Source organism: Pleurodeles waltl, chromosome 3_1 (genome assembly GCF_031143425.1).
Source record: "Pleurodeles waltl isolate 20211129_DDA chromosome 3_1, aPleWal1.hap1.20221129, whole genome shotgun sequence".
NCBI classification, from domain to species: domain Eukaryota; kingdom Metazoa; phylum Chordata; class Amphibia; order Caudata; family Salamandridae; genus Pleurodeles; species Pleurodeles waltl.
In genome coordinates, this window is record NC_090440.1 from 75,848,517 (window position 1) to 75,875,349 (window position 26,833).

At 42.3% G+C, this 26,833-nt stretch overlaps 2 protein-coding genes across 4 annotated transcripts in view; one reads left to right on the plus strand and one right to left on the minus strand.

Moving 5' to 3' along the window:
* The window catches only part of PDHX (pyruvate dehydrogenase complex component X), a 361,556-nt gene extending 349,084 nt beyond the window's left edge, over positions 1-12,472 (minus strand). The window contains exon 1 of the mRNA XM_069221839.1: positions 12,312-12,472. Coding sequence (XP_069077940.1) covers positions 12,312-12,432 — 121 coding nt within the window. The 5' untranslated portion in view covers positions 12,433-12,472. The remainder of the gene's footprint in view (positions 1-12,311) is intronic.
* Positions 12,473-13,717: 1,245 nt separating this feature from the next.
* Positions 13,718-26,833, plus strand: part of APIP (APAF1 interacting protein) — a 159,721-nt gene continuing 146,605 nt past the window's right edge. For 2 of the 3 annotated variants that reach the window (XM_069221840.1, XM_069221842.1), the window contains exon 1: positions 13,727-13,868. In XM_069221840.1, the coding sequence (XP_069077941.1) occupies positions 13,734-13,868 (135 nt within the window). In that variant the 5' untranslated portion in view covers positions 13,727-13,733. Of the gene's footprint in view, positions 13,869-26,833 lie in introns of all 3 variants that reach the window. The other variant, XM_069221844.1, reaches the window with a different exon arrangement.

The following is a 26,833-nucleotide window of genomic DNA, read 5'->3' on the forward strand; positions in this document are numbered from 1 at the left end:
ACGGCAGACCCGGTTAAGAACAGCAAGTCCATCCTAAAACAGCTGCAGCTTTTTAAATGAGAACATGTCATCAAAACATCATCTCTACACAACTAATGACACCGAATGCAAAGCGAAAAGAACGAAACAATCGTCTGACAGTGGGAAAAAATGCTGCTACCGGGAAGAGGTACTTTAAAATATTACAAGAGACTGTTGCTAAAATAAAGTTACACATATTTATAAGATGTACTGTTACAATGGTTCATCATAAATGGGGGACGAGTCAGATAATATTAAAAGTATCTCAAAGAGAAAATGTAAAAACAGAATTTAAAACAGAATTTAAAACTGAAACTGTAAGGACAGTAAGCTCTAAAGTCACTACAAGCCACTAGAGACCTCTTTTAATCTTGTCTTTGGGCTTCGAAAAACAAACATTAGCAATGAATCACCAAAGTACTGATAAAATTCAGAAACTCAAAACCTTGTGGATTGTCTAAAGAAAAAACACATATTTAAAACTGTGAGCTTGACTTTTGTACCACGTACATAAGCCGGCCTATAATAGCCTCCACTCCACATATGTAGATACTCAGCATAGTGCAAGAATGCTCTTTTTATGCTAAAACAGTTGCTAATTAATGAATGTGTCATTTGGTTTTGAATCAACCCTTGTTAGCTTTGGACCCATGGCCACTGGTGGTATTTTTTCATAGTCATGAGCACCCGTATAGTTATGAGGGGTCAACCGGTTAATTGCTAGCCAATGTGAAGGGCTTTTAGTGAGAGGACCAAGAAAGCAACATCAGCCTTGTACCCTGAATGACATTTTGTTACTGGCCTATTAGGAACATCTAACAGTTGACAGCACAGAGGCTAAGAAACTGTGGTGAAAAGGTTACTTTGCAGAGGAAATTAATTACATTTCCCTGTTGGTGTGCTCTCTGCCAACGTTTCAATAGGGCACATAAAACAACGCAGAGTCCACCTCAGCCCACTGCATTCCTTAACAAATTAGCCCAAAGTGTTTCCAGAGAAATGGGGACAGTAGGAGGTTGTCACTACTTTTCCAAACAAAGGTGGAATTCTCTTATTTCTTCCTTACACCGGGAATATTTAGTATAATAAAAGGTGGACCCAGAGCTTTATTCCAACCAAGACACCTTAATGCAGGGTACCAGACATGTAAACACGCAGGCATTTTCAATAGATTTCAGGTCTTCTAGATAGATTTGGAACTACTACTTTATCCCGACTCAACCTGACCACATTCTCAAGTGACTGCATAACAGGGTTGGAGGGGAGTAAAGGGAAGAGTTAAAAAATGCAGGATTTTTTCATACCCAGTGGAGGAGGGCAGTCTCCAAATGGGCAGTGCTGGCTTCCTTTATTTAAAGCTCTGAAGAAATGCCAGGCTCCTATTCCATCTATCAATAACAGACAATTATATCGATAGTGGTACTGCCCTAGCATTGAAATAAAACTCGGTCTATCATGGCTATAACAAAGGAGGCACTAGGACAGCAAACAGATGAATAGGGTCTCTTCCACTACAGACATAGGTTGAAGTTAGAGGGCAGGGTCTTCAAACAGGAGTCTGGAGCCTCTCAAGTAGGAGGCAAGTTCTTTATTTCATATGTGGCTCTTAGGTTGCAGCAAAAGCAGGTAGGCTGTATCAAGACTCCATCCTTTCTCTAACTCTAGTCATCTACTAGTTTCAACTCCGTACCAACATTCTATTACATCTTAAAGCACCATCATTCAACCTGTAAAACTCTCCCATGTTCACAAAGACAAGTAGCAACCAGAGAATGTTGTGTCCTAACCTCATCTGAAAGAAAAATCAACAACAACAAGGTTGTGGCTACCATTACACAACAGTCCAAGGCGTGAATGTCTTGTGATCTCCTCTAACATGAGTCGCTACCATCACGTCTGCACACTCACAGTGATATCCTGCAACATTTATGAATGTACATGAATGCTCAGTCACCCACCAGCCTGAGCACAAAACCCACAGGCTATTTTAGGCAAAGGGTTTCTCATCATATCTAGGTCTACACATTCAAGGCACAAAACATTACTAAACTACACAGCACAACAAACTGTCACACTTTAGCCCTCTCCAACAAGCAACACACTCCTCCTTTAAAGGACAACATGCTGCAACATGAACTCATACAAAAAAGTGCAGACCAACACTCCACCACACCCCACCTCCAGACAAAACCATCTAACATAGGACTGGGCGAAGAAAGAACTTAAGTTGCACCCAAAACTGTTGCACCCAAACCTCTCAAAACTGAACCAAAAAAGTGTTGACCTCTTCCATGTGGACAGCCTCCAGTAGACACATACTAAAAAACTGACACAACAAACATTAAAATAGACCAGCAATGCAACCATTGACACAAGACTACATGAGCAGATGAAGTACTCACCTGCATTATACTAGAGCTACATCATACACTACCAATCAAACACAACACTAACCAACTCCAACTGAATAAAAACCACATCACAAAACTATTTCAAACATACTCTGCCTCTCTTACCACATTAATTTCATAATATCAAGAGGTACAACAGCACGCACTAGTGGAACCTGTGGCCACCAGCCAATGTGCACAAGGACACTAAACTCTTGTCTCTTGCGACAGGGTACTTCTATTCCCCACATCTCCAATACTCAAACACACAGAACCAACATATTGTTGAAGTAAGTTCCTCACAATAAGCACTCTAAAGGTTTGAAGTAACAATACATTTATTAACGACAAAGTACCCAAGGTAAGGAGCCCATTAACCAGAGTCTGCCCAGTTCTGTTGTTCCAAGATAACTACCTAACCGACAACTACCCTCCAAGGCAGGAACATAGGACCTGGGAACATACTTGGAGGATGCACTCAAGTTAACATACAACCGAAAGAATACTGAGTGCGGTATACAGAATAGAAGAAAACATGAGGATACCACACATTTATCTACACAACATGCAGAAGAATACTACTCCCCTCTTTCCAATCTGCTAACCAGGCTCTATCATACCAACTCATATGGAGTCAAAAGTAAACCTTCATAGTATAGCACCTAACACAACGTACAGGAGGCACATCCTTTCTTGTTTTACAACACATAGCATTCATATCACAAGATCCTTTCAAACAGAACTCTAACCTGTATGAAAACGTACTAACCACGTCACATGCATTACCAACAGGTGTATGGCTCATGTCCACACATGAAAATCACACACCAAACCAACCAGATTAAATAACCAGCTAACCATTCTTTCCTCATTAAACGAACAAACGCAAGAAAAGCACTTTTTAGATCGAGCGCACAAGCACTTTGACCTGTTGTAAGTATTGTGGGCTTTTAACCACGCCCATCACTTTCATTCATTCCTGGGCTTGCCTTTCAAAAATCACTTGATGTCATTGGTAAATGCCTTGCATTTGTCCCGCCTTGAGGCTGTTTTTGTCACGCCGTGCCCTGCAGACTGCCCCTGTTACAAGGATGATTGCATGATTGCCGATATACTTCAGCATGGGCAAACTTTTTTTTTTGTCTCTCCCCTTCGTGCTGCATGGCGGCCATGGTGCTCACAGTGCGAACAGGCACAACAGCATGAACTCGATCGGAGTTACTGGAGCACTGGTCATCTTGTTTACAGTTACCTAATCAGAGTAATCTCTTGTGGCTCTCCCCTTAAAACACTTGAAGTTGGTAAATACTTCATGTAAAACAGAAATCCTCAAAGCGAATGCTGTCCTGGCACAGCAGGAGAGCCGATTCTACAATATTCACTGCACTCTGGAAAATCGCCCCATAATGCTTTGCACAGTATTACTTTTACAAAAAAAAATTGCCGACAGCTCAGCCTGTGGAGGTCCTTGGGCAATGGGACCACCACCAAAACTTTCAGCTTGACACGCTCTTTCTGTCTATGTCATCTCTGGGTCCCCACACTATGTTAGTGGGGAACCCAAAATAATAACCCCTCCCACCAGTCAGTGTATTTTTAAGCTCTCATGGCTGGAACTTTTGTTTTACAGCTAAGAGTAATTAATGTTTTAATGGCCTTGTTTGTAATGTTGTTGCAATAGTCTTTGTACAAACATATTTCTCTCCTATACATTTCTACATGCAAACATTCAACATAAATATAACTCCTTCTGAATATATATATATTTTTTATGTACAAATATTTTTTTTTCATGAAATATAAAACCAGAATATTAGAGAACTGACAAAGACACAGAGACTAACAATAAATAATAAACACACAACCTCACTCAGTCATACTCAATTTCAACCAACAACTAAACCAACTGTTGCAATAGGCCTGCCAGCCCTGAAAATGTGTAATGCACTATGCCTTCTAGGGGCTAAATATATAGTTACCGTGCATTACTTTCTGACATTTTCTTGCTGAATGGTTATGGCCCCTATGGGTTAACTATGCAGTTACATGACCATGTTTTTAAAAAATGCTATTTTCACTGTGGTGTCCTCTATGGACTGTTATAAGTATTGCAGTCATATCAACAGACTAAAATATTCGTGGACCGGAAACTTGCCCCAAAATGCTTTGCAGTGCATTACTTTTACAAAACATTTCTTCTCATAACTCAGACTGTGGTGGCCCTAGGACAATGGGCCCACTTTCAAAACATTGACCACCATGTGCTCTTTCTGTCTACATCATCTCTGGGCCCCCACATTGTGTTAGTGGGAACTCCAAAATAATAACCCCCTACCACCATTCATTATCTTTTTAGGTTTTCTCATGGCTGGAACTTTTGTTTCACAGCTGGGAGAAGGTATGTTTTATAAGCCTTGTTTGTAATACCGTTACAATAGACCTGCTAGCATTGAAAATGTGTAATGCACTATGTTCTCTAGGGGCTACATATATGGGTACACTGCATTACTTACTCACGTTCTTTTTTCATGTGGTTATACTACCTATATCATCTCTGGGTCCCCACACTAGGTTAGTGGGGACCCCCAAAAAAATAACCCCTCCAGTATCTTAAGCTTACTCATGGCTAGAACTTTTATTTTACAGCTGGGAGAAGTTTTGTTTTGAAGGCCTTGTTTGTAATATCATTGCAGTAGGCCTGCTAAACCTAAAATTGCCCTCCTGTTTTTTTCATGGGGTTATGCCCTCTAGGGGCTAACAATATGGTTACAGGATCAGGTTTCTTACAATTGACATTTTTGGTATGGTGCCCTTTAGGAGCTGTTTTGAGGATTACAGTGTAATGTAAAAAGTTTATTTAGGATAAAGGTTTATATGATAATTGCATATGTTTTAATAATCTCGCCTTATTATAATTATGACCATGATTCAGGACAACTTAACATCCTTATTACATGATGACTGGTTGAAAATCACTCGATATGTTTGGGTGACACTTGTAGTTTATTTCTCCTCTGTGGCCGTCTTGTGTCTTTTTTTAGGGAATTGTGTTATCCAGCCAGCAACTCTGATGGTGGGGTGATGAAAGTGGTATTCTATTGGAATTAGCATTCCAGATTTAAATCAGGATGCTAAATGGCAACATTTTCATTTCTTGCTGCAAATAGAGGAAGAAGGTAAATTAAAGTGCTTTAGTTATATGCAGGGCCACTGGAATTATATGGCAGGAAAAGATGAAAAAATGAGGCACGGTTAACCAATTTATGTGGCAAGAAAAGTCCAGTTATGAATTTACAATGCCAACCGCTCTAATTCAAGCAAATGCAAGACCTACTGCATTGCAAATGCTTGTTTAATTTTTCCATGACTTCAGGACACAGTACACCCTCGACCGACAATCTCATATTTCAACTCAAATATCCTGGGAGATAGTCCTACTTCTCCTTCTAAACTAACCAGGAGGCCTTGGATAGTCTTCCTTCAGTATCTCCAGACATGTCCCAATCAAATTCCTTCATGGTGACAAACATAGTCAGCACATTACTCTGACACCCAGGTGTGGAATCAAAGACATCAGTGGGGTTATCTCATGAGCAAATCCCGCTGCTATACCCCCAAACACCACACCCTCTTCTTCCAGCACCAACTTAATTGCGCAAGAAAAGAAAGTCCCCATTTACATGGTCTGTTGCTGTGCGTCATCAGAAAACCTTGGTCCTCTCCTTCACCACAGCGCTAGCAGGAACCACGCCATCTCCTCTGGTCACTCTGTGGTCACATGCAGAATGCCTTTAACCAGTGCTCTTATAGAAGAATGCTATCCTCTTCAAACTTGGTCCGGCAACAAGTGCTCACCAGGGTTCTTGCTTGTCACATGCCCCTCTAACAATGCAGCTGGCAATGATGCATGAGACCAGAACATGTGTTATGTTCACATAGGAACATGTGAAACCGCTGTAATACACTAATACCAACTGGGTAGACAAGACCATCCAAAGGCATGGACTAGCCTGTGCCACAGTCTATTTTCTTGGGAAATTATTTGGCACATGCACCAATGATCCTACCACTATTCATTATTTTCCACTATTCAGTGTATTAGTGTGTAAAGCTCCATGGGTCACTTTAGATTTATGCTTACTGGGATGGAGATTTCCAGCACTTTCTCAACAGGACGGTCCTTAAATCACTCTCTCCATAGCATTGTCTTGAAGCTTAGAAGTATACACTACAACACATCCCCTAAGTTTATAACTTGCCTCAGCTTAATCTTCATCCTTACCAGACCTTGCCCATCCTCTCAATGAGCACTACCTGCCCAGCAGCCAAAGGGGGTGCCACGTGCCAGTGGGTCAGAGGGTGGGCGGCCACAGATTAGTTATCCACGGCCACATGACTATCTTCTTTCTTAAGAAAGTCCTGCTCCCCTGCCAGAAACGGCTTCAGTGTCTGTTAAGTTGTTAATGCAGCACCCATTTGTTGGAATGTGCGTTGCATGCAGGGTTTTAAGTGGGATCTGAACTAAGGGGACAGTTGCTCTGTGGTGAGGGTTCTGATGGTCACGTACCTGGATCTTACCTTCATTAAATGACTGGGCCTCACTCTACCAGTGTGTGAGCCTTCTTCATTTCAGTGGCTATGATCGTGGAAATCAACATCTGCCATGTGCCAACTTCAGATCTATCAGCCTGTCATCTCTGATCTATGCGACTACCAGACTGCTACTGTATATTTCCCGGAGTCTGCCATAACAACCTTTTGGACTGTTGCCCTTTATGGAAGGCGTCCTATGTTGTGTGGAGCCATTTGGGGTCACTTCACGCATCCTGTCACTGTAGCTCCATTTTTAGTAACTTTCAACCAATGTTGAGAGCATGTGTCTCATCTTGTGTCACTCCCTGTCTGCCATCTTTGAGTCAGGCGGAACTTGGGACAGGCATAAAAGTAATAACATGTTTTTACTTATAAAAAGCCACTATCTTGAAGTCAGGCCAGTTTTGGCAGAACTATGCTTGCAGCTTTAAAGTTTGCTGTGATTTTGTTACTAACATCATCTCAGATTCTGGCATTTTTGTGACATTTCTACACTTGCTGGAATCATCATTCCCAATTCTGGTTATTTTTCTACCATTGGGCAATGTATATTCTGCATTGCATCTAAAACTCTTTATGCATTGCTGCTTCATAGTAGTGCATTGTGAACTGTTGTCTACTAATATTGATACATTTTCCCTTGCGGCCCCTTTACCTCTAATTATTAACCATGGAAGATATTTCCCCTCATCAACTATTTTCTCTGATCCTGTGTAAGCCACCATAGGCTTACCCAGTAGTCGAGAAGGAAAGATGCATTTGACGCACATCACAATGCTACTGCAGGTGACATATTTACCAACACAAGAAAAAAAAAAGCTTTGTTTGTACATAATTTAAGCCGAGAGGTCAGGTCTTTTAAAAACATTGCCGTTGATTGAAATAAGAATTTTATCTCATCCAAACGAAGCAGGGGAAACCTTGTATGCCATTACTGAATATGCCACAGTTACAGAGGCTCTTGCAAGCACTTTTCACAGAGCATAAATGTGATATTAGAAAGACAAGTTTTTGAAGCAGGTTTCAACAAGGGGAGTGTATTGATGATTTTGTCTTTGCTTTGAGGGCTTTAGTCATCACTTGCGATTATCACAACATGCATGATGAAATTATTTGTGATCATTTAATGGAGAGAACACACAACAGGAATATTCAACAATGGTTACTGTCAACTGACAATCCCGATCTTCAAGCAACAATCACTATTGCAAAAAACAATAGAGAATTCTGATGCCTACTTCAAATGATTATCTTGCCCCAGTCATACAGAGACTCACTGAAATGAAATCATAAATCAACAACGTAAAGGCTCATCCAAAGATCACAGGATTAGAACATTGATCAAAATTAAGTTTAATCAGAATTCCAAAAGTGACAAGATGTGGAGTAAAAAAATTCTAACATGTTTTAGGTGTTGGAGGAAACAAAACACCTCAGCTGCAGAAGAACTGCCCTGCTTTATGTCTAGTGTGTTTCAAGTGTAACCAAAAAGGTAATTTAGTGAGAGTTTGATGCATGTCAGGTAGGGCTGTGGTATCTAACAGAGGAAGATAACAACAGTGAAGGTGATAATGATGTGGTTTTGAGCAAGATGAGATGTAAGATGCAAGGGAATTATCAGTATTATTTGGACGTAAAAATGATACACATTATGTTTGCAGTATTTTGAGAAAACTCCAACATGTGAGTGGTGGTGTTGTTGAAGTAATGCCAGAATCAGGGTCACCATTTGTGATTTTAGGGTCAGATGTATTCAGGAAATTTGAACCTCTTGAATTAAGACTGTCAGGTGTGAAGATTTTTTCTTATGGAGGGATGAAAGACTAAGTTGCGGGTGAATATGATGGACAACATGAATTCGAGGATAAAACGGTGACTGCTGTAGTTAATGCAGCCAAATGTGGATGGAATCAATATGGGTGGAATGACCAAGGGGAATAGGATATAATGTTGGACCCTAGTCACCCTGATAAGTTTGTAGCTAAATCCTAGTTAACCAAAACCAGATGTGAATCCTTCATTAATAGGCCTTCTGGTGTGCACTGGATCCAAACCTTTTCTGAAGTATTGAACTATAAATTGAAAACATTGAGTTGGACAACACTGCCGAACCAGTGGCTTACAAACTGCGTAAAGTACAACTATGCTAGATGGATTACCTACAAGGTAAAGTAAACCATTTGTGAGAGCCCGGAATCAAGGAACCCATAGAAGGCTGAGCAGTTGCCTCCAATTGTTCTTGGTCACAAACGTGATCAAACATTGAGATTGTGCATGCATTTTTGTGACTTCAATCATAATATTTGGTTGATTTATGTTTCATCTTTACCCCAGAGGGCTTTCTCATGGGTATGGGGATGGTGGTAATTAAATGTTTACTTTCAGAGCACTGTGAAGTGTGCACATACCTACTTTAACCTTGAATCAGTAAGGCAGGGTATTTTTTTTTTTTTACTTTAACTGAAGGATTTTAGGACTATTAGTCAAATAACGATGGTCTTTCCAGCCCTAACTATCATGCGATGAGTGCAGTCATACGGTTTTCATGGATCAGAAGTAGCTCTCATTATTGAAAAGATTAAAGAACCCTGGTTAAGTGAGTATGTCTGCTTGATTTTTTAAAACTTTAAATAGGTCCTACTATATGTGCATGTTTGCCCACTACTGCTATGTATTACACAAAACCAAAAAGTTATTTTGACTTCTACTTGCTGTGGTCACATGCAGGGCATGATTCGAGGGTAGACAGCTTCTACCCACTTTTTTTCACAGGGTGGAAGCCGTCTACCCTGCCACATTATCCAGTCCATCAAAAATATGCTAAACTTGACCCAGTGTAATTTTTAGACACTTTGACACATCCAACACTGCCTGCATGTTGTCTACTTTCCTTACGAGGAGCAACGTGCATGCAAGGAGGCTTATCAGATACCAGCTGGGCCCATAGTAAAGGCCGAAGTTAAGAGGCCATCAGGCCTCCTTTTGTTGGGAGTATCCTGGCCGGGAGCTATCAGGAGCCTCACACCTAAATTCAATGGAGGGGAAACAAATGCACACTAGTTAAGAGAGGCGCACTTTTGATTTTGTTCAGTCCCTCTATATAAGACATATGCATGCACTGTAAGAATGTCAGATGTGCCAGTCTGTCTCAATATTTACAGAAATAATCTATATGCCACTATTTGCTTTATTTCTTTTATAGCGGTATAGCTCTACTCATCGGTATCAGAGCACTTTACATCACAGATATTTTACCGGGCACACAGGGATCTCTGCAGCAGGTGTCTTAACCCCATTAAGATATTTTAAAATGCAGACCTTGCAATCAATTAAACAGAACAGTTTTACTGCAATGTGTCTCCTTGCTGACAATCTCTTTGTCAGGCCTCGAAAAATCATAAAATGTTACTAGGCCTGCAGGTCGACTAACGTGAATAACCTACTCGACCTAACTGTAATGTACTTGACCTGTAAACGGGTCTCAAATTGTGTAATCCTAGACAAATACCTTAACTTTACAGAGTCGCCTTTTTCTTCATTCTCACATGCACGTGCACCTTCAAGTATGTGAGCTCAGCATTTCTACTGTACAAAAAACCTCTTTAGTTTGATTAAATAGACTAAAAATGTGCTCAATGTATATTAAGAATCTAGCCCGCATATAGGGGGGCACATGGTCCATGACTTACCTCTCAGTTTACTTATAGCATTACCACAAGGGCAGGAGTGTTTCTCAGTTTATGTTTAAACACTCACTTTTAATAGATATATTAATTTGTTAAAAGTGGGTTTCAGAAAACATTTATCCTTTGCACATCAGCAAGTCTTCTGATTTGTTTTCATCCTATTAAAATATTGTTTTCGTCACCCAGAACTACAAACAATGGGCTTTCACAACTACTAAAATATATTTTGAAATGTTTGTACAATTGACTTATTAGCTATCTTAACGTTGTTGTGTTAAGAAAAACCTGACACCCTACAACCTTTCATTTTACACTCTTTGAACACCAGGCCAGACAGTTCACCTTGCAAAATCGTGGAACTCTGCAGTCAGAAGGAAAATTAATTGTAAGACAATGTGACTTTTGATCTCTGTCTCTGAACACAGAGCAAATGTCAAGATAAGAACAAGATTTAAAGACGTCTTTATTGCTTCTTCACTTTCTGACTGAAAAGAACACCTGTTCTTTGTCAACTCGCCCGAAGGGGCGAGTAGGTCCTAAAAATAGTTCGAACTGATAAAATATGATCTACCACAGCAAGTGGGCGAGTAGATTTTACAAGGCTTGTTTGTGGCAGGGTTTTAAAAAAACCAATGTATAACTTGAGGCCCAGATTTGGTGTTGGGGTGGAGTCACTGTTTTGGCACATCCCTAAAGCAAAATCGAATTTGTTAAATATTGTAATGTGCTCAAATGTAGGTGTTCTAAACAAATGTTTGAGGTCTTAAGCTCTGATGTCACTTCTTGTGATGCCACTTCCAGTGCGGTCATGGGCTACGATGCTACAAATGATGTAACACACTGTGATTTTTGGTGCTGTGATGTCACGCACCATGATGTCACTTTATACTACCCAACTTGGTTAGTCCCCTCTCCTTCTTTTTTTTAGGACTTGTACACTGGGCACCTATTTACCTACTTATATATTAATGAGTGACTGCTTCAAATGAGCCTGTAAAATTGAACTTTGTCCTGAACTTTGACCCTTTGTGCTAAAATTCGATAGCCATTGCCCAGAATGGTCTTTCATGCCATTTGGCCACCCAAACTTCACAACCCGTGCTGTTGGGACACGCAGCCTCCCAAGTCCCTCACACCTTCCTGTTGTTGTACACATACACACTAGCCGAGTGGAAAGCTCTACTCCCCTTTATACCCGGTAAACAGCCCTCTGTGACTCTCAACCCCTGCGCGCCCTTCCAACTCTGCTAACCCCTCCCAGACATGCGAGAGACCGCCAAACTCCTCAAAGCCGTTTCTCATGCATGCCTCCATAGCTTTTCCCACTCTCTAAACCCTTTTTCAAACAGACAAGAGAGGGTATGTGGCTGGAGTATTAACAGCCACAGATGTATTACATCAAAATACATGATACATAAAACATCGCAAGGAGTGGTCATAAACACGTTCCACGTATGATCTATGTTCTGTCCATGTTAATTGCATTGCATCCTATTTGCATTTAAATATGAGTTACTTGCTACCTTGAGGCACTGAGCCACAGCTCTGCAAACCTCACACCTTCCTGCAGCTGTCACGCAGTTATTCCACCACCACTTCGGTGCCCTTCCCACCACCTCACCTTGCAGCGTCCCCCCGCTTCTCAGGAACCTGCAGCCGCCTTGGCGGAGGCGCGGGGCCGCGGACACCATCACCTTCCATAGCCCGGCTCTGCCCAGCCTGAGGGTAAGGGAGGCCGCCATCTTCCCCTGACCTCGGCCACCAGCGGGGGCACCGCAGACAGCGAAATGTCAGGGAACGGGCTAGCGCGCCCGGCATTAGTACGCCCCAAAGAGGCAGCCATCTTTAAACGGAAGATTAAACGGGAACATCACTATAATACTGTGAAAAACTGTTCACTCCTGTTCCACAGTTCCATGTGTTTGCCCCGAAAAGACGTTAGATCTTGGCAGAAATCAAACAGTAACCAGTATTTTATAATATCTCTACAACAATTGTAAAAATAAAAAATCAATATTTTTGTACGGATATATTTTCCCTTAGATAGCATGTATTTTATGATTGTTGTAATTATAATATACTATCTGAAAATATTTATTTTGTAGCACTTCTAAAAAGCTCACCCTCTCTATGTTAGCTTGCTTGATGTGCAACTCTGGCTTTTGTTGTCCCTTTTCTCTTTCTATTCACGTGGCTCGACGCTCATCTTGAAAAGGAGCGCTGCTTTGCCCCAGTACAGTGCTAAATATCGTAACAAATAATTGTTTGGCTACGTGCAGCTTCGAAGTCTTTCAAAATGAAAATATATATTTACTTTCCTTTGTAATTCATTGTGATGCTAAAAAAGTGCTTAGTTTTACTTCAGCTTTAATAATAATTCGGTGCTGCATATAGTACTAATATTTATCTCGGCTATTTTCTACATACTTGTAGTTAACATTCTTCAACAGTTAACACACTGTTCTTGATACGCTTTAATACTACACCATCTAACAAGACACGTGCCCCTAGCTGTTCTCATCAACGTCCCCCAGTCTCTCCAGTGCTTGTCAAGTATTCGACACATGCCCACTCGCTGGTTGTATTGTTTATTATTATTTTTTTATTATTATTATGTACATTCCGGGGGCGGGGCTTCGAAGGGGGAAGGAAAGAAGCATCAGAACACACCCTGCAATAGGTGGCACTAGCCGTTTTCATGTCTGTCAACCGTCAGTCACTCTGAAGCAAGAGGTTCTCATGGGCACTGCAGTATAGGATAGACTAAGATGCGTTCCCAATATTTCAAAATATGATACATGTAATAAACATATTTTAATCAATTTTTTGTCTTCGATCACAGATTGTTTTTTTTCCATAAAATGACTTCACAGAGAAGCTTTTTTTTTGTTAGATAATAAATTATGAAATTAAATATCCACTCCTGTGTGGGTTTTCTCCCCGACATCCACTGAAATAATAATGAACCTTTGACATTCCAAGATGTCTGCCCGGTTAGCGGCTGCTGATAGCCGCGCTGGAGCCTGGTCCTATTTCTCTTCCCATGCTCGGATGTGGGCTCTCGGTGTGGCCTGGGAGAGAAGGGTGGAACACCAGCTGTTGCGAGCAGCAGCCTCTCTACCTTAGCAGCATGTATTACTGCAATGGGGACAACTGCAATCAGACTGACAACGCCAAGGTAGGTGATCCTGGGAGGCAGGATGCTTTACACTCCCCTGGCCCATGACAGCTCTGCAAGAGCCACTGGAGGGTCAGTAGGAAGTTGGTATGGAGAGGATGGACGGGGCATGATATTCTAAGGGTGATACGCTGTGCCTAAAAGTCATTTTCAGTTGTTTCAATGTCACACTCATCCACCCCTTCAATGTGGAGGTGATATGAGACACAGGTTCCCCACTGGCCCTGATTCTGCAGTGAAATCCCACCTCAAAGCCTTCTAAAGGAGAGTGTGTAGTATGTGGACGTTACGGTACCCCCACATTGTATTTGGTGCTCTTTTCTAATTCTTAGTATAGATCAGGCGGTCACCAATCTTTTCTGTACTAAGAGCTGCTTACGTTCAATGAAAATCATCCCAAACTACTACTGTTAGTGGTGAAATAGTGCCCAGCTCAGTCACGATTACATTACATTACATTAATGGGCACACCAAGCAAGCTTACTGGTAGGGGCTACCTCACTGCATCCAGTAGATTTGCAAGCAGTAATGTAAAAACAGTCTTTATCAATTTGGAATGAGTCTTCATAAGTTACACTTGACAGCCACAGCTGCAATGCTCCTGGCAGCAAGTTAATAGTATTTGTAATAAGTCTCCCCAACACTGCTTGAATTATCATGCAAATATCAGCTTTAAATACATTTAGGAAATCCATTTTTCTTGAAACATCACTTTATGAGCATATGATTTCATCCAGACTACATGCTTTTCAATTCTCTGATACGTATATTAATTCAACAGAGCAAAAGCTCAAAATGTAGTAGGCTGGTATGCGTGCAGGAGAGCTACTTGCAGGGATCCAGTGAGCTACCGGTAGCGCACAAGCTACGAGTTGGAGAAGCCTGGTCTAGATTATTGCAAGAAAATTAATTTTACCCGTCTAAGTTCAGGTAACTTCATAGAAACAGCAGTCAACAGGAGAATATATTTTACAAACACATTATCCATTCATTAAATAATTTTTGCACAACTCTTTAATCCCTTGTGCTCTGAAGTGTCCAAGAGGATAAATGTTAGTGTTATGCAATACACCTCAAATGCACAAATCAGTCTGTCAAGTGATCTGTTATCGTTCATGTTAGTTCAGACTTAAATGCTTTTCATCTAGTACTAGCAGTGTATTGCATGCTGAGTCTCGTAAACTCATCATTATCTTTGGAAAAGCTAGACTGTGAATACTAGAAAACAAAATGCTTTTGACCAAAAAGAAAACAACATTGAACTATCACATATAATATGGAGCATCTTGGTGGCTATGATACGGAAGCAAAGCACATTTAATCTTTTGTCTCCAAATAAAGTGCAGGTGTGGATTGTTTAAATGTTAGGATCCACACCTTAGAGTTATTATTTTCAATTAAAATATTAGTTTTGAAGGAAAGTACATTTAATGCCTTGGTAAGTGTCATCCATGAGCAGAAGATTGCATCTTTTTTAGGTTGAGCCTACCAGACAGCGTAAGCAGTCAGGTTGCAAAAGACTTAGGCCCTGATTATGACCCTGGCGGGCGGTGGCAGTCGGACTGCCGCCAATGTGGCAGTCCGACCGCCAGCACCAACAGTTTTCCTCCACAGGACGGACTGGCGGTCCTAATCCGCTGCCCTAGGGATTACGACTCCTTTCTCTGCCAGCCGTTTCATGGCAGTAACACAGTCATGAAAAGAATGGCGGAGATGGGGTACAGGGGGCCCCAGCACTGCCCATGCACTTGGCATGGGCAGTTGAAGGCCCCCCCCTGGCCAGCCCGGTCGCGATGTTCACTGTCTGCTTTGCACCCAGTGAACATCGCATTGGGTGCGGGTGCACCCTGTGCACTACAGCATTGCTGCCGGCTCCATTATGAGCCAGAGACAAAGCTGTAGGCTGTTTCCCGCTGAGCTAGTGGGTGGAAACTCTGTTTCCGCCTGCTGACCCAGCAGGACACTCATAATGGGGGACTCATGGGGAGGCAGCCGCACTAGCGGCAACCTGCCCGTCAGGACTTCCAACGGATGGGCTTTTCCCTCCACCGAAGTCATAATCAACCCTTTATTGTGGGCTTGCAGCCAACCAAGCTTCTTACCATTGGTTTGGCTGATTGTCACTCTAATTTGCTTGCTTCTTATTCTAGATACTTGTCCTTGTTCACCTTGTGTTTGTCCCTCCCTGGAGCGTAGTCTGTTTACTGTCTCTTTGAGTCGCTGTTTCTGGCCTTCCACTGCTTACTTTTAGGGAACTAATATTTTCCTTTTTACCTAAGCACGTCATGAGAGTTTCTAGCTCTCTTCCTCGTATTCTTCTTTATGGCCACTGTGCTGCTTTTTACTTCCCCTGCCCACTCCCCATAGCTTCACCCTCTGCTCCTCTATTGTCTCCCACACTCTCTTTTTTACTGTTATTATTATGGAGGGTGGGGGATATTTATAACCAGCGAGCAAACTGAAACAACAAAAAGTTGTTTTGCGCTACATAATGTTAATTTTTTTTCATTTATTGTTTGATAAACTAAAATAAAACATTGCCTATATCATTTTGTAGCTGTGCATGCCTAGAAAGTAATGTGGCTGGTGCACCTGTGTCATTGCACCTTTTTCTCTTTCGGCCATGCTGCCCAGCATCTTACCAAAAATCATTGGCAAAGACTGTGTCCTAAAGGTGAGGCCTATTGGTTTTGCTAATGCTTGGTGTATACATGTCAGTCTCAAAGAACAATACTGGCACTGGCCTTTTAACTTCTGGTATTGAGGAGGAGATTAGCCATGTTCCCTTTAATATTAGGGCAGCATTGAATATGTGCAGTATCCATTTATATGTTTGTTGTTGCAGCATTCGCTAAGGTCCATTAACAGAGCAGCATTTGTACTAGGCCTTTAAGAGTAAGCCAGTTATATTCTTACATAAAAGCGATAGGAAGCACCCCTTTCAGATCTTGCTGTTGTGATCACTGCTCACTACTTTTTACAGACGGGACATTGTTGACAATGTTCTAGTATGCTGAGTTCAGGGCTCTGTGGGTGGAGCTTATAAAGTTAGAGAAATGTAACAAATGTAGATTAGCAGAACACCATTCACATGGTATATCGTTGATTGTTCAATCTCTTTTAATAAGGAATCACATTTGACTGCCGCTGGTGGCTAGGCCTAGTCAGTGTTACCTTTGGAAAAAAAAAAAAACGTGAAAACTTTTCTCGAGGTTAAAGAAATTTGGCAGGGTAAGACCTGGAGGTACCACCAATGAGGGATCAAGAAAGTCATGTACATCTCTTGAATGGTTCTGCTGTAGCTGTGAACGTTCCGCCAAAGCGGTCAGAAAGGGCCAACTTCTAAAATGATTTCACTGAGGTCGCATATTTCACTGGTAGAATTGGCAAATTGCCCTTGTTCTTTAGAGGTGAAAACTTTTTATAAGTTGCAGCATATATTCTGAAACTACTACTTTACATACTGACTCAAAGCAAGCCCCTGTATGCACCGAACAAAGGTTTTACTCTCCCGGTCTCTAGCTTGCTAACTACTCTCTATGACGTTTCTACTGCAGACTGTTGGAGGGTGAATGTTGCTTTTAAAAACTTTACCTGATATGCGTAACCGTGTTTCATTCTGTATAGGTAAAACTCACTGATCTCCATAGTTTCCCTTACATAATGTTTTTGAGTTTCCTTTATGTGAAATCAGATATACCTTCTTAGGCTAATCATCTTATCAATTTTTGGCATCAATTTAATATTAAGGTCCTGACTTTCATGTGTAAGACAATTGGCTAATTTGATTTACATTCTAATGCTAATTGACGTATTTAAAAACAAAAAACATAGAGTGTAGGTGTAAATTTGAAACCCTCAGCATCATAAAGCCTGAGGAAGAAGAGCTTTATGGGGCAATAATGTAAGTACACGTCTCAGCATCATGTCCTCCCTCAGGCTCAGTAGGTAAAAGTGTCTGCCCTGCTTCTTGCCCTCTTGCAGCATTTAGGGTCGAGCCTGCGCTGCATGCGCTTGCACATGCGTATCGCTTGCAAGATACTGTAGTAGTTAAAAAAGGGCTCAGAGCCCAGTCCATGTCAGTGTCTTTCATTGGTTCGTGGGCTTGCCTTTTAAAATCTGCTTGTTTTCATTAGTGGAAGGCATGCATACGTCATGCCTTTTCCGGTGATTAGCCCTCCTCGAGTGCAGTGACCAATTACTGAAAACATACGAGGCTCGCTGTTTTCCGTCCGGTTTGTGGACTACTTTTTCTCTTTTTCGCAGCGTGCTGTCGCTTGACAGAAGTCAAGCGCTTTGCATGACATCGACTCTGTTACATTGTTAATTGCACTTTTGCCGGTTACGTGGATAATTGCACTTTTGCTGATAGGTTTCACTGCGAGTGAACTGTAGCAGCGTGAGCGTGATCTTTTTTTTACCATTTAATGAGGCAAAAAAAGTCCGGTTGGGAGTTTACAACTGCTAATAACTCTAACTCGGAGAAATGCGAGACCTGTTGCATTGCAAATGCTTGTTCTCCTTTGTCTTTGTGCTTGCGATTTTGGAGCTCACGCAACACACTTGGAACACTTTTGGGCGTTCCAGTGAACTTGTTTACATAGAAATGCTAATGCACTGTCATTGCAGAAATCAATGAATTATTTAAAGGTGTCCTTGTTTTTATTTAGATAAATATGGTAGCCAAAGGCTTAACACTAGTTTCTAGTATCAAGTCCAAAGGCCAGTTTGTAATGCCCATGTAGCTCTGGTATGGACGAGGCTGAAGATTGCATACTTCGGTTGTGAATTTGCCTTTTTATTGTAGCCGGGAAAATCCAAGTGTAAATGTCTCCTGCCTGTGACGCTGCCTTCACCTTCATTGGTTGCTTAGACCATCTACTGCTGAGAAGATTACACTGTTGGGATGGTCTTGGTGAGCCATCTTGTTACAGCATCTCACATGAGGATAACATGCATCTAATGATAGTTTTTTTATTTTTTTAAATTTTATTCATAAGGTACATGGAGCTCAGCTGCTGCTGGATAATATATAAATCAATGCCAGGATTGCGCCCCTAATTCCCCATTTTATTGAAAGCCAGTTATGGCTTCTTTGGGGGGAGGAGAGAGCAGGTGGATGCTTGTAAGCCAGCATTTGATTTTTCTTTATATCTGGTTGTCTTTCTTGGTACCAGTGTGCCACTAGCAGCTTCCACTGTTGACATTTGTGGTGCACATTAATAGTGTAAAGCATGAGATACTGAGCAATCATTTTGAAGTTTTTGGAAGGTAAGAAACTACAGTGCTGAGATATGGATGCTCTCTATTCTGCTAATTCGCTTGTCCGCCAATAGGATAGCAAGCTCAGTTGAGTTGAACGCAGCAGGTCAGACTTGTCTTCAATTCTTTTGAGAAGAGCTTCATTGAGTTAGCCAATAATGACCGAATCTAATCACAGGATAACAGACAGTTAAGTTTGCTGTACACACGATGTTAAACATTTAGCTGGCTCATTTGGGAGAAGGGAGAGTCTAGCAAAACTGGAGTCTTTTTACCTTAGTGGTAACTGCATGAACATCTCTTTGTTGACTTCACAGGTAATCACAGTACAATAGAACTACATTGGCTTTTATTAAGTTGAGTTTACTTCTAAAGAGCATGCTCACCAGAAGGCATGGCCACTCATGCAAGTGGATTGGACACTAAGATGAGTGCTGGGCTGACAGTAAAGGAAGAAAGATGTTCTCTGTGTGAATAATTTGTTGGAGGTGGTGTTCAGGAAATACAGTTTTGTTTAGGCCCATGATCCTCCAGACGTATCCATGCTTGGTTTTCATTATGAATAGAAATATGTCTTGAAGAAAGTGAAAGGTGTAGAATTTGAACTCTATATGCTAATATATGAAAGGATCTTATTCCTGTACATTTTCAAAAAATCCTGAAAAGCTGAAACCATATATTGTTTATTACAATTTCTTCACTTGACTGAACGTAGGGTTTAATTGCAAGGACATGGTCCTTGCTATACGATTGGTCCGTAAGTAGGTTGCTGCATTTTGTAACTGTCGAGACCACACCAATAAATATTGTGGGAGATGGTAATGTCGTTTTGTTAACATTGTCAAGTTGTGACACACATTTCACACTTATTTGCTAAAAGACATACCTTATTTTGACACAATCTCTTGTGAAATGTCTGTTTTTCTGTAGAAGTGACTGATGTTTAATTTACTGTCTCAACTGCTTTGCGAATCTTTGAACCACTTTTTTGTCATGAATAGACCGAATTTCTACCTTGGTGAAATCCAGAGTAGACACGATAGATTGAAGCTCACTATAGTTGTTCCCATATCAGTAGGCTGTGGGCAGTGCCAAGAAAATTGACACTGTTTTATGTTGTCCGCACCTTGGCCTGTTAAGTCTGTTAGACTGAGTGAATCATTGTCTACAAATACACTATCGTTGGTTTCTTAACACCGAAAATAAAAGAAGAATTTCATTAGAAAGCTGCAATGTTGTATATATGTGGTATTTGTAGTGATGTTCTAGATAAAAAGCATCAGAGTACTTTACAAGGAGCCAGGCTGGGAATTGATTCAAAATCACGTACGAGGAAAGGTTGGTGGGGTATTGTATTGTCGGCATATTGGCCTGAGAGCATCAAAATGTGATGATCTGGTTCCTTAAACAATGGAGTTTTAACTCCTTTTTTTTTTTTTTTTTTTTTTGTTTTTTTTTTTTTTGTTTACCTGTAATAGGGGTCTTCTAAACCTAGATTCCTGAGAGATGTTATTTCATATTCTGGCACCTTTTGTAGAGAAAGATTGTTTCCTGTTTTTTGTTTATTGTTTTAAATTTCCTATGCTTGAATTAAATTTTTATGTAACTCCATCTTTTCACGTGGATCTCCAGAGGTGTCAATATTATTAGGCTGATCGGGTACTACTTTTTAAGTGATACAGCATGAGGTTGAGGATACTGCTGGGCCAAATGAGGGGCTCCTGTAAACTGCAAGAATCCTTTCATGATTGCCACATTTTACTAAACATAAGCATATTTTCCCACTAGTTTAGCATAGGACATATCAAACCTGGTGCTAAACCTTGGGAAAGCCCCTAAGCGAACCAACCCACAAGGGCAAAATGTATGTGGACTTAACTTTTATGAACCTGCCTGATGTACTCCTAGTAAAATGTAAAAAATGTGAAATCGGTGCCTGTGTTATGAATGAATTTCAAGTGTTTGTGTTTCAAAGCTAGCAGTAAGCTTATTTACATTATTATATCTATAACCATATAGTGTCGTTGATCTCAATCAACAATTGACCAGGAAAGACTAGGGTTGATTTATGCTGGATTCCTGGCCGAAGTGTGTGGGTACCACAGTTTGATCAGGGTTGGGCTGATGAAGAAGAATTTCTTGAACTCTTTGTGTCTAGTGATGGCTTATCAGAGTTGGTCGGCTTTAATATCAGGAATGCTGTCAGTATCTAGGCTTCCTTGTGGAAGAGGTATTCACTGAGTCAGTGGATATGATTGATGGTAGAAATCGTCTGGGAATGCTGGGTGTTGTGAGCAAATTGGTGACTTCTGACTCTGATTAGAGCGCTGATGTATTCTATGAGAGATTGACAGGTGAAAGCTTGAAGGATTCCACAGTAATCACGCATTATTGACTAAACTGAGTTGCATCCAGTCCTTGGCTTATAGCCCATGTTGTAACGTGTTTCTGTGAAACATGTACTCATTATTGCATGTGTTTGATTTCGTCAGAATTTGGATGTTGTAATATGTAAATAGAGAACAAATTGCTTATTTGAGAACCTTTCTTTCCACTGGCTTGCCTTGGACGCCTGAGCAACATTGGAAATGTCATCACAGTTCGTAATTTATTACAAAGTTGCTGCATATCGGCACGCTTGCAGCCATGATTTGTTTGTTGTAAACAGATTTGATTAGGTTTCATAACATGTTAAAGTACAGTAGCAGCGTAGTCTGCTTTGAGTCGTCACTGCAAAGATTGTGAATGCATTAATAACAGGTAGTATATTCAGGCAATGTCATCATCAAGCACTCACCTTAATCCCCCCCCTCCCATCCCACGCTACATATGAGTCGGAGCTAGGCTGTGCACAGTATGAAAACTTCAAAGCCTTTTGCTCTAGTAGCCTGTCTCTGGGTGCAAATTTCAGGAGTTCCCCTGTCTAGTGTGCTCCCTTGTAGCAAGCATGTCTTCGGAGTTCTAGGAGAGGGTAAGTGGCCCCCCAACGAGCTCCCTGCTAGGAAGCCGGCTGCCCAAGTGGGCCCCCAGTGACAAAGGTTCCGGGTCTTTCAAGCCATCAACAAGCACCAACCAGATCCAGGACAGTTCCATAGTTCCTATTTCATGTCGTGCCTCCTGCAGTAGTACCGCCCCTTATACCGCGCATATCTCTCCAACTCCCTGTGCCAAGTTGACTTCCGTGGTCCCCCCGGGGTCTTCCAGTGTCGTGTGAATTCATGTTTTGCTAGCAGCAACAGTAGGTCCTAAAACCTGCTAGTAACATTGTTTTTTGAGACATGCAGGATCCAATGTAACAAGCAATGCCCCCGAGTACTGGGGACTTCCCTCTCAATGACATTGGAAACTGCCTGACTTGCCTCCGCTCAAAATGTGTGCAGCAAGAGGAAGGACCACAACATGTGTAGGAGCTCTGCGCCCACTGTGCCACATCTGGGACAAGCGGCATCTGTCGCATTGAAATATTTATTGATAGGGGGTGAGGTAAGCCCTGTGGAGCATGTAAAACTTAATCAATTTAAACCTTGCAGTCCTAGACACTTTGGGGACTCTTTCCAGAATAGTTTCACAGTCCTTCTCAGATATAGGACTTTCTAGTTCCTCTTCCCGGCAGGCCCTCAGGTTCTCAAGAGACTGTAGTGTGTCTTCTCTCAGTGCTTGTTATGAGCACGTAAATGCCTTATTGGTAACTGAAGAGAGTGCCAGGTATTGACAGCATCCAGGATGCAGCGGCTCGGTAGAGCCCGACTTCCAATGTTTGTGGAAGGTAGTCGTTATCGCCTGGTGAAGCAAGAAGCGGCCCTGTGGTAGGTCAAAGTCCATGTGAAACTCTTCGAACGGGAGGAGCAGTGCCTTCTGGAACAGATCGCCCATCTTTTCAGCTCCTGCAGTCACCCCCTTGTTCACTCCTCCCCATTGTCCCCCATGGGGGAAGACCATTAGCATCTTCATTGGCAAGTCCAGCTAGTAAGGAACCTAAGTATGTGTCTTCTGAAAGCACCAAACCCAACTCTCTAGTCCCTTCTGTCAATGGATTACCTGTTCTCAAGAAGACTGTTAAGTTCATCTAGGTCAGGGACAAAGGTATCCATCGCTTTCCTCTGAGTTTATCTGCCCACCAGCCATTGTGTATACCATTGTAGCTGAGCCGCTAAGTAGTATGCCTCGAAATCAGGGACAGCTAGACCTCCCTGCGTCGTCAGGTGTTATAAGGTGGACAGAGCCACTCTCCTGTGGCCCGTTTCCCAAAGGAAAGCAATGATCAGCGAGTTCACTTCTCGGAACAGCATCACAGGGACCCAGAGGGGGAGCGTCCCAAAAAAGTATAAAAGATGGAGGAGTGCCACCACTTACAGCAGCACCACGCGGCCCACTACCGATAAAGGTAGTGTCTTCCAAAAGTCAATATGCGTCTTCAGTTTCCTCACTGCTAGGTCTGAATTACCATATAATTGATCAGTCAGGGCATGAAAAATGTTGACCCCCAAATATGGCAAGCAATGGGGTTCCCAGTGAAGATCTCCCAGGCCTTCTGGTGCACCTCTGTCCTTCTTGGTGGGGAACGTCCTGGGTTTCTGCCAGTTGACCTTTAGGGCGACAGAGACCCAAATTCCTCTAGCATGCCCTTGGCCCTTGTGAGGTCTCCATCTGTGTCATTAAGAAAGATTAGGATATTATCTGCATATAATGCTATGCGTTGGAGAGTAGTTCCCATCTGCACTCCCTTATAACGGGTACCTGTCCTGGCGAGGCTGGCTAGGGGTTCCCTGGCCAGTGCAAAGAGCAAAGACAAGAGGAGGCTACCACGTCTCATCCCACAGTCCACTGTGTAGCTATCGGATATAGTCTGGCCTATACGAACTTTGGCAGTTGGGTCCACATATAATAGCCTAGTCCAGGATACAAAGCTTCTTCCCAGTTGCGTGTGCATATTAACACTTTATATGAAGCCTCATTCCAGGCTGTCAAATGCCTTTTCAATGTCAATAGCCAGAACATTCACCTTCTCGATATCATAGGTGGAGGTCTCTATTAACGTAAACAGTCTCCTCACATTTAAAGCGGAATGAGTCCTGCCTGATCTGGGTGTAACAATTTTGTCATCAGCGGGAGAAGCCTGGTAGCTAAGATTTTACTTAAAATCTTGTAGTCAGTGTTTAACATTGACAACGGCCAATAGGCCTTACAATCAGTTGTGGGTTTTCCTGGCTTAAGGAGGGGAACCACTAGTGCTCCGCTAGTCGTTTACGGCAGACTTCTGAGTCCTTGGCAGCCTTATAGAAGTTGACTCGCTTAGGGGCCAGTTCTCCAGCATACGTGTCCTAGAACTCCACCGTAAACCCATTGGATCCCGGTATTTTTCCCCTAGAGAGCCCTTTAATTGGCCCTTTGACTTCCAGAGTTCCTATCTTCATCTCCGATGCCTCGCAGGAGGCTGTAATAGCCTGTAATGTCCCACCCCAGTGCCTCTGCCTCCTCCTCAGTTGTCTGCAGGAGAGGTATCAATGTGAGGAATGCCTGGAGAGCTCCCTCATCCTGTGCGATAGTGCTGCTGTATAGTTTGCAGTAGTAACCAAAGAGTCAGCAGTTGATGTCAGTTTGGGTGTATAGGCTGGCACCCTCACTGTAAGCCACTTCTACTATAACTGAACGTACTCTTTGTAAGCCAGGCCAGCAAGAGCCCTGTGCGATCACGCTCTGTATGTACTCTCTCCCTGTAGGCCCTATAGTAAAAACACCTCAGTGTCTCAATGTGTGTTGCCACTTTTTCCTTTGAGTCAACTTAAGTCTGTTGCAGCTCCGGGCACCCCAGTTTTTGTTATTCTACCTCACTTAACTCTTGCACTGAGACAATGATCTCTCTTATCAGTGTGTCCTGGACTCCTATTAATTCAGCCAGGCATTGACCCCTGATTACTGTTGTGAACATGTCCCAATCCACTTGGGGGGTGGGGTGGGGGGGTCGAGGCCGTACCAGTATTATCAACAAAACATTGCCCTGTCCTTTCCCTTATCACCTCCCTGAACAGCTGATCCTCTAGGGATTCAGGCTTTAGTCTCCAGGTGGGGATTCTGAAAGATGGTCTCTTCCACTACAACAGTTCCGGGTTATGCTCAGAGATGGTGCGGGGTAATTATTCTATGTTGTGGACATCAGGTGTACATAGGAATGTTTCAAGACGTATATGTAAAACATGCATGATTGAAAAAAAGAAGTAAACACAGGCCTGGGGGTTTCTTTGTCTCCAGGAGCCCAAGAGTCCACATCTCCTCCGCCCCTCCACAAAGGCGCGAGCCGGTTCCGATATGTCACGGAGTGCTGCAGAGGGGGGGGGGTGAGGGATCCACGGAGGGGTCCGCCACACAATTAAAGTCTCCTGAAATAACAGTGGAGTGAGTTAGGAAGGTGGCCAGCGAGGCTGACAAGCCTGCATTGAAGTCACTGTGTTTTATATTGGGTCCATAAATATTCACTGTGGCTACATCCTGGCCAGTGAGTCTACCTGCTACCGCCAGGTATCTGCCCTCAGGGTTCAGAACATCCCTAAAGTGCGGGAAAGGAACACCCGCTCAAAACCATACTAGTACCAACCTGGCGAAAGCCGAATACGTTACATAGTAGGCCTGTCCTCTTCATCTATGCTGCAGGGCCACCCCACCTTCTCGGCCGTGAGATGCTTCTCCTGCAAGAGAGCTATGTGAATCCCCCTTCTCTTTAAATAATACCTTATAATGTTTGGACCTGGAGTGCATTCCCCGAATATTCCTGGAAATCTGGTGACTTCTTCCCACTCCCCTCATCAGCTTCATTCCTGTCCCCTGCAGACAAGGACCCTACTTCTAGTTTAAACAGGCATTGTGCTAGTCCTTGACACATTAGGTCCAAAAATAACAACCAAACAACTATTTAAAAAAAAATATCTTTATAAGCATTTACAACGTCTGCATTTGACATACATAAAAGTATGACACATAGGCACTGAAACATTTACAGTAGAATAAGAGAAAATAACAATGATTGCAGCTGAACTTCCCAGCCAAATATAACCAAGCTAGTGAATTAAGATACATTGGAACACTATATACCCAACAGGGTAGTTGCGCATGGAATGTATCCAAGCAATCGCAGGAGAAGCCAAGAGTCATGCAACATAACAGAGGAAATTAACATTATGTAAACCATGTAATAACCGAGTAACAGAGAAGAGAAAAAGAAAAGTAAGAAATCATCTGGGTAGTGGTGTATGGCCAGTGTGCCCAGTTTCCATCAGGCGCGAGGGCGGATGTGGAGTTGGGGTTGGGGCGGGTGAGGGAGGAACCCCAGATGCGACACACAGTCTTTATACATGTAGCAAGTACCTGTAGGCATATGGTCATATATATCTGAGGCAGAGAACAAAACATATCTGAGTACCATGGTTTGTCAAGTTAAGGTAGCGGGGACAGCCAATACAAGTGCTGAGCGAGCTGCCAGGTGTCATCATAGGTCTTGTGTGGGGTGTAGTTAATCAAACAACCGAAGGATGTACATGTCCCATGCTATAGCCACAGTTGTTTCTCCACGAGCTCTCCGATCCTGTGTCATGTCCTCTGCTTCCGCCAGTGCCCATTTGTGACTCTTGCAAAGCCACAGATCAATGGTGGGGGGTTGGGATGCTTTCCAGTTCATAGCAATCAGACATTTATAGATGACTGTCACCAGA